This window comes from Protopterus annectens, chromosome 4.part0 (genome assembly GCF_019279795.1).
Source record: "Protopterus annectens isolate FY-2018-M chromosome 4.part0, PAN1.0, whole genome shotgun sequence".
In the NCBI taxonomy this organism is placed as follows: domain Eukaryota; kingdom Metazoa; phylum Chordata; order Ceratodontiformes; family Protopteridae; genus Protopterus; species Protopterus annectens.
In genome coordinates, this window is record NC_056733.1 from 870,081,191 (window position 1) to 870,089,298 (window position 8,108).

An 8,108-nucleotide genomic window follows, 5' to 3' on the forward strand; every position below is an offset into this window, starting at 1 on the left:
TGCGACTCAAAAGTAGAGGGTATCAGGGGCTGCGAAAGCGCCTCACTGTGTACCGTCGAACTTGCGACTGGCTTAGGAGAAGTTTCGTCATCGGTTTTGGACCTCGATGGTCTGTCTCTGTCTTTTTCTTTGCGTTTTTTGTGACCTCCGGTAGTCGGATTGCTAACTGATGACATTTCAGGTTAATTAAATCTGGATCCAAAGTATTTAGAAGCAAAAGTATACCGACGCTTAATAGTGCGTTGGTTAAATCTAGCACATAACCGACAGCAAGGCACGTTATTATCTGGGCCTAGGCAAGGAATACAGTACAAATTAAAATCCTTATGAGGTATTTGCTTCCCATAAGTAATGCAATTATTAACTTTTACTGACATCAGTAAGGAGCAAGAAAAAGTTTCCCCAACGGGGTACTTAGCTTTAGTTGAAGACTTCGGTTCTGAAACTTGAATGCGAAAATTTCAGGAGTCGGCCGACCGGCACTTGCGAACTGCTTCTGCTTCGGGCACAGCTCAGCAAAAAAAAATGAATAAAATGATGTCGGCTGCATGTTTTATACCCCTAACGACCTGACGTCATGGAAGAGGAGACAGCAACCGACGCAGGACCCAAGACTTTGTTATTCAGGCCGACTGAGGGCAACCTGCCAGCAGATTACCCAAATGTAATGACTGCAACAGTGAAACACAAAGAACATCAGCCATTGCAGTATCCGCATGTGCATGCGACCCAGTGGTATTGCCAGAATTGCTGCTGCCATCATACCTAACAATTTTAGAACTTCTGTTGCTGGAGCTTTGTTTTTGGATATTAGAATGCAGACTTGCTGATGGAGTAATAAGACTCTTTCTATTGGAAGTTTTAGCGTGCTGGTGGTGGTGTCCAGTTCTGTTCCGATGAAGATGATATGCTGCGATGGTGACAACGCAGATTTTTCTGAGTTTATTGTAATGCCCAGCTGACTGCAGAGTGACAGAGTGGATTCCCTGGCTTGAATGAGTTGATGCCTGGTGGTGGCGGTGAGGAGCCAATCGTCTAGGTACGGAAACACATGGAATCCTAAATGTCTCAGGTGAGCCATGACCACTGCCATACATTTGGTGAACACTCTGAGGGCTGTAGTGAGACCAAATGGCAGGACTCGAAACTGGTAATGATTGGCTCCCAGCCGGAAGTGCAGATGATCCCTGGATGGTCTGGCCATTTTTATATGGTAGTACGCATCCTGGAGATCTATCAAGCACATCCAATTGTCTCTCCCTAAGAAGGGAAGTATCGACTGAAGCGTGACCATTCGAAACTTCTCTTTCTTGACAGATTTGTTTAGCCTGCTGAGGTCCAATATAGGTCTCCAGTCCCCTGTCTTTTTTGTAACTAAAAAGAATCTTGAGTAAGTTCTGGATCCTGTCTGGTCTGCTGGGACTGGTTGTATGACTCTTTTTCTTAGCAACGTTTGGTCCTCTACTGTTGCTTGTTCCCTGTAACTGGGTGGAATGTCCAGGATTTTTCTCGTCAGTGGAGGGGGTGTGGCGAATGGAATGAAGTATCATCTGGAAATGATACTTTGTACTCAGTTGTCATTTGTTATTTTGACAAAGATAAGTGACCCACGACTGCCTCCAGAGCAGGACAGTCGGGCCTCCTTTCAGGAGCGCTGGTAGGGCTTCCCAAAGAAGTGATCTCTGTCACCCTGGTTTTGTGGCCCCCTTCTGCCGTGAGGACGGTGTCTTCCATTATTGCCCCCTCCTCTGCCCCTGGAGGGGGGTTCACCACATGTGTCCTGAAAGGCTCCATGGGCTTTTCGAAACCACATTTTTCCTCCCTTTTGACCCTTGGGTTAGAGTCTGGTAGGGGTGGAAAAACGGACTCCACCGGCAGATAGAGTCTTTCCATCCTGCTCACACCTGGTCAAAGTTTCCTTAACTTTGGGCCTGAAAAGGGACGAGCCATCAAAAGGGGTATTCACAAAGGATGACTTGAAGGGCACTGTGAAGGAACACAAGCGCATCCAGGAGTGCCTCCTTAGAGCAACCCATGCACCTGCTGCCCTGCTCATTCCATCAGCTGCATATGAAATGTGGCGAATGGACGAGTTAACAATGGAGTTGAGGGTAGCAAGCTGGGAGGCAACTTTGTCTGTAACCCCTGCAGCTACTGTACCCTGAAGAGCATCTCCCAGCTCTTTAAGGAGATCTCTTTGTAGTCTCGTGAAATCGGTTAAGTAGTTAAGCGAACAGAGTGCAAAAGTCGCTGAACTAAACATGCGTTTCCCATATCTATCTATGATCCTAGAGTCTCTGTTAGGAGAATGGATGGAAGAGAACGTTTCTGACATTTCCTTTTTGGTGGCTGCCGCCACCAGCATGGCATCAACTGGCACACCTCTGGTCAAAAAGGATTTATGCTGCGGGGGCAGATATGAACTTATTAGGCCTCCTAGGGACAGGCTCCATAGTATCCGGAGACTCCCACGCCCTTCGTGAGACCAGCTGCATAAGCTCATCGAAGGGCGGAGACACCCAAGAGGTGGAAGGCTGAGACCCGAAAGCCTTCAGGAAAACTGACTCATCTTCAGTAGGGTTTGTGGTCTGCCAGTGACCCCCTCAGCCTAAGGATTTCAAGTATCTCTGCAAATGAGATATCCTCAGAGGGGGACTGTGGGGACCCTTCTGATTCATCCAAGTCAGTATCAGATGTTAGGGACTTCTGAGGGGAGTCTACATGTTTCCTCTTACAAACTCTCTTCCTGGGAATCTCATCAGTGGAAGCTTCTGGTGAGGTCTCGGAAGAGCTAGGGTAACCCAATGGAGCTTCCTGAGGCTCTGCGTCTCTACGCTTGGCCAGGATCTGTAAAGCATAAGCAGACACAGGCGTTTTAGGGGAGGAAGAAGTCAGACCTGAGGTCCAGGATGTCTTAGGAGATATAACTCTCCTCATGGCATCGAAGGCACCCCTGCTCCGATGCAAGGGAACCAACGGATCCGAGGAAACCGTCAATACCCCTGGCACCGGGACAGTGGGCTCCAAGCCAGAATTAGGAGCTGAGCTCATCCAAGCCAAAGCACCGAGAGGCAGAGTCGGAACTGACAAGTCGGTCTGACTGTCCTCCCCGGACCCGACCAGAAAGTGTCGGCTCCTAGAGTCCTCGATCAACACCGAGGACATCACAGTGAACGGAGCCAAAGACACTGGAGCTCTGAAGGCTCCACAATCAACAAGTCTGACTCCTCCGGCTCCGAAGGACCAGTATGGCTCGGAGGAGGAAAAGTTGTAGCTGGTATAAAGGTCTTCGGCTCCGAAGCCAGTTGGATCGGAGCCGATAAAAATTTTTGCAAAGGCCGATGCCTGTAACAGCTTCTGCACCATGCGATCCACATCCAAATCAAAAAGGCTAATAGAAGACCGAGATGAATGGACCGAAGGTGGTACCGATTGTAATAAAGGAGACTTAGGAATTTCAGATACCGGTTCCAGAACTGGAGACCAGCTCCGAAAAGATAAGACTGTCGGCTCCAATGTCTGTGGAGCCGAAGTCGAAGATTTCTTTGACTTTTTTGTCTCAGAAGTCTTAGAAGACTTTGAGGACTTACTGGATCCATCTTGGTCACTCAAAGCTTCTTGGAAAGAGGGTTTCAACAAGCCTCTGTCTATCAACTTCCTCTTTCTCTCCTGTAAGACTCTGGAGGAGAAAGAATGGCATATGGAGCAGCTGTCCTGTAAATGCAAAGCTCCTAAACAGTACACACAATTGACATGGCTGTCAGTTACAGTCATTTTTTGTCCACATTTGGGGCACTTTTTAAAGCCTGACTTGGGATGCTTATCTTGGTCAGCCATTATTGTATCAAACAGAGAATTACTGTCAACTATAAAAAATGTTTAACAGTAACCAACAATCAAAAGCCTTTTAGAAAATTCAGGCTAAGTCACATACATACAGAAATAATTATCTAAACATTAAAGTGACAGAGAAAGCACACAATTGTAAATGCTAAGCAGACTATACTGTAAGAAAAAGATAGCTGCTATAAAACACACACTAAACCTTATCTAAATATTTTAAATACACTCTAATTAAATGAACCTTATCTAAAGTTTTTTATAAGCTGTGACAAAAGGTCACTGACTAAACACACTCTAAGTAGTAAGAAACTCTTTACTAGGCCTAAAAACAAGAGGCCAACTAGAAACTTAAAGCACACCAGGGAAAGGGAAATACAATATAGCTAAATACACTAATAAGCTATAAGAGCTTTATAAAACTATTTAAAACTATCTAAAACTATCTAGCTATCAAAATAAGTAAGAAATATTCGAAAAAAATAAGGTTTTACTGGCCCGAGCTAGTGAGAACCTCCGATCTGTTGCAGCGGCAAACTAGATCTGGGGTAACTCTAAGTGCATCATGAGATAGGGACTTGGCCTCGAGCTATTTGAAGACCTCGAGCTTTGTAATAGGCTGACTCGGAGCAGAGGGATCATCTCCAAACGCATCAGTAAGAATCTTTTTTTTTTTTTTTTTAACTTCCTGATCTCACTATGACCAGCAAGCCCCTAACCCTTAATACATTTGTTCTTCCTCCTACCTAGTGTTTGAGAGCACATGGCATGACAGGCAAGAGTCAGGGATCCTGGGTGCTCATATTGTTGGGAGTCAGGAGATTTTCTTTCTCTCCTAATCCCTTCCCATTAGCTTACATGTGTTGTAGACTGACTGCTCTGGGAGGTTCCTATACAGCTGTGCACTTCTGCTAACCCACTATGCCTTGTTAGAAAGCAATGCTTTCCTTTGCAAGGTCACAGCCCCCATATCCCATCTACTTCCGGAGAACATACTTCCACAGTCTGGTGCACAGGTTTCACTCCAGCGTAAGATATACAAATCCTTGCCCCAAATGAGGTGCCCAGTGTTGAAAGGTCACCTCACCTCATTCTTCCCAGGCCAGCTCCTTAATGGCTGAGTTGTTAACAGACAACAAGTTATCTTGTCCACAATCAGGGTTCATCGCCTTATGCCAAAGAACCAGTTGACAAAGCTCTCCCTTACCAAACATCTGAGGGTGCACACCAAAGGTGTACGTATATAACCCTGACAACTTCATCTGCTGATCTTAGTGGCAAGCTTTTCTGCACACCTCAAAGTAACATACAGTAAACACTCATTTGTATAGCTGCACTGATAATTATTCAGTTTTGTAGGCACAAAAATATCCTTTACACATTCTTATGTAAGACAACAAACTCCTCTGTGGAAGAAGCAACGGCACTAATGTCAGAGGTTCTTCAGCCTACCTTGTACAGCAAAACTATAAAGACTACCTGGGCATGTCAGCACTGACAACTGTATGCAACAACAAAGTAAATACAACAGGTACTGTAGCACTGAAGTGAAAATCCCTGATCCAGAGGAGGGGCAATCTCTGTGACACAACCTTAGTTGCAAAGGAAAACATTAAACACATTAATGTACTTACGGTTCCCACTCTGTTTATTGCACAAGTGAAGCAGTGATTGGCAATTGCTGCATTTCTTGCTTCAATAGGCCACAAAGGTTCACTGTGAAGAGAGAGATACGTTAAGGCTGAAAACGTTTCCATAATCCATGCTGGAGTTACAACCCCTCACTTTAAACATGCCCCCCCCTTTACATCCATTCTTATGCATACACATCATTAGCACCAGCTGAATTCAGAGGTCAATGTGCACTTACAAACTCCACTCTTAGAAATGCAAGTGTGTGAACAAGCTTGCACACACACAAACACAAACACACAGACATGCATGCACATAAACACACACATAAACACACACACACAGACACACACACACACACACACATACATGCACATAAACACACACACACACACACACACACACACACACACACACACACACACACACACACACACACACACACACACGGTACTGGACAGGAAAAACACTTTTATTTATAGCTGCAGCCTATTACTAGGTTCAAAGGTTCATAGGAGATTACTGGGCTAACAGTTCTAGAGCCGTTACAGGCTTAGCCAGTTTGGATCCAACCCAGTTTGGCTTTGTCAAAGGCAGATCATGCCTTTTAAACTTGGTTGACTTTTTCGAAACAGTCACCAAAGCCATTGATGAGGGAAAGGCAGTCCATACAGCCTACCTCGATCTGGCTAAGGCCTTCGATACAATACCCCACTCGGGTATCATTGAAAAACTCATCAGCTTAAATGTTAACCCATACATCACAAGATGGGTTGCAAACTGGCTGAGTGACAGAACCCACAGGGTCAGAGTTGCTGGCGCCATGTCAGACTCAAAGCCTGTCACAAGTGGTGTCCCACAGGGCTCAGTCCTGGGCCCACTCTTGTTTGGCATCTACTTTTCCAGTACAAGCAAACACAGGAGGGTTATGGCTGACAAAGTTTGCAGATGACTGCAAACTGGGCCATAGTAGAAAACACATCTGACACAGATATCCTTCAGAAGGGTCTCACAGAAGCGGATAACTGGTGCCAGAGCCACGGCCTAAAGTTAAATGCCAAAAATGCATAGTCATACCCTTGGGAAAAACAAGGTTACCCCTAGCTACCAAATAGGTGGCAATCCACTGAGCACAGAAGAAGTTATCAGGGACCTGGGGACCCAGGTTGATAGTAGTCTGTCATTTGACACCCATGTAGCTAAAGTAGTTAGGAAGACCTTCTACATTGTCCACCTTATCATGAAGGGATTCTCATCTAGATCAAGGGAGGTTATAGTCTCCCTTTACTCATCACTCATCAGACCAATGGTTGAGTACAATGCCCCATTCGGAATGTATCTGACCCGACACTTGCAGCAGCTGGAGAGGCCACAAAAGTTCCTCACCAAAAGGATAAAGGGTCTCAAAAATCTATCCTATGCTGCCCGACTGGAAGAACTCCAGCTCTATTCAGTCGCTTACCGCTTGCTCAGAGGTGACCTTTGCCTAACATACAAGGCCATGTCAAACCCAGATTTGATGAATATGCTTCACCTCAAAAAATCTAGATCCATCAGAGCCACAAGGGCGGGAGACTTAAACCTCGACACGGCTATTAATAGGACGTGCTGGAGGGATAGATTCATCACCCAAAGACTCCCTATGCTGTGGAACAAAATCCCGGTACATGTGAGGCAGAGCACCTCGCTGGCCTTGTTCAAGAGAAATCTTGACCAATGGATGGGAGATCGCAGATATACCCCAGGGATTACCTCAGTGTCACTGCTCGACAGAGGCACAGCAAAATAATGGGTATAGTTCCCCATACTAAAGGGGTGGCGTAAGCCACAAAACGATGGGCTAGGCTTGTAAATGCCCTCGGGCAGATAGCCTAGTATGAACCTATGAACCTATGAACTAGATTTACCCAATTTTCTATACCTAGGGGAATGATAACAAGGGTCAATAAGCAGGATTTTGACTATTTTTACAGACTGTCTCATTCCAAAAGGGACATGGGTGCCACCCCAGGAGTGAATTTTCGATTTCTCATCCGTTGGTCCAGACTGAGCTTGAAGATGGTCAAGGAAGGGCTCTGTTTCACGTGAACAGGAAGTCTATTCCAGAGGAGGGGCAATCTCTGCGACACATATCTGTCTTTCCAGCATGATCTATTCATGTCAAGAGATCAGGTTTAAATCTTTGGATTGGGTAACCCTCGTACAGTTAGTTTTGCGAATGTGAAACATTTCCAACAAGGCTGGATCAGAGTCTGCCTTGTACGTCAGACACAGATCACCCCTCAGTAACAGGCAGGAAAGTGAATACAGTGATAATGTTTTCTATCACTAAAACCTGGGAGGACTAATTCACTGAGATTAAAGGCACGTTGAACATGTGCCAGGAAAAAGCCAGGCTATGTTGAGACTGAAGGAAATTCCAGGGACTATGTCAGTTTTCCTTGTTTGCTTTAAACAAAATGGAGGCATGCCACCCTGAAAACCTACAGCCTGACTAGTTGCTTTTGACAACATGACAGCTACTTTGGACTTTGTGAGTGGACTGGATTGCCATTATGAAGTATCATAAACAAGATAAGGCATTCAACGATGACAATCACACATGCAACACAAACATACACGTACATGGAAATGAT

The 8,108-nt window shown here is 45.4% G+C and overlaps 1 protein-coding gene across 2 annotated transcripts in view; it reads right to left on the minus strand.

Moving 5' to 3' along the window:
- UPB1 (beta-ureidopropionase 1) overlaps positions 1-8,108 on the minus strand; it is a 1,115,631-nt gene that overhangs the window by 528,409 nt on the left and 579,114 nt on the right. For both annotated transcript variants that reach the window (XM_044068825.1, XM_044068826.1), the window contains exon 7: positions 5,475-5,556. In XM_044068825.1, the coding sequence (XP_043924760.1) occupies positions 5,475-5,556 (82 nt within the window). The remainder of the gene's footprint in view (positions 1-5,474; positions 5,557-8,108) is intronic.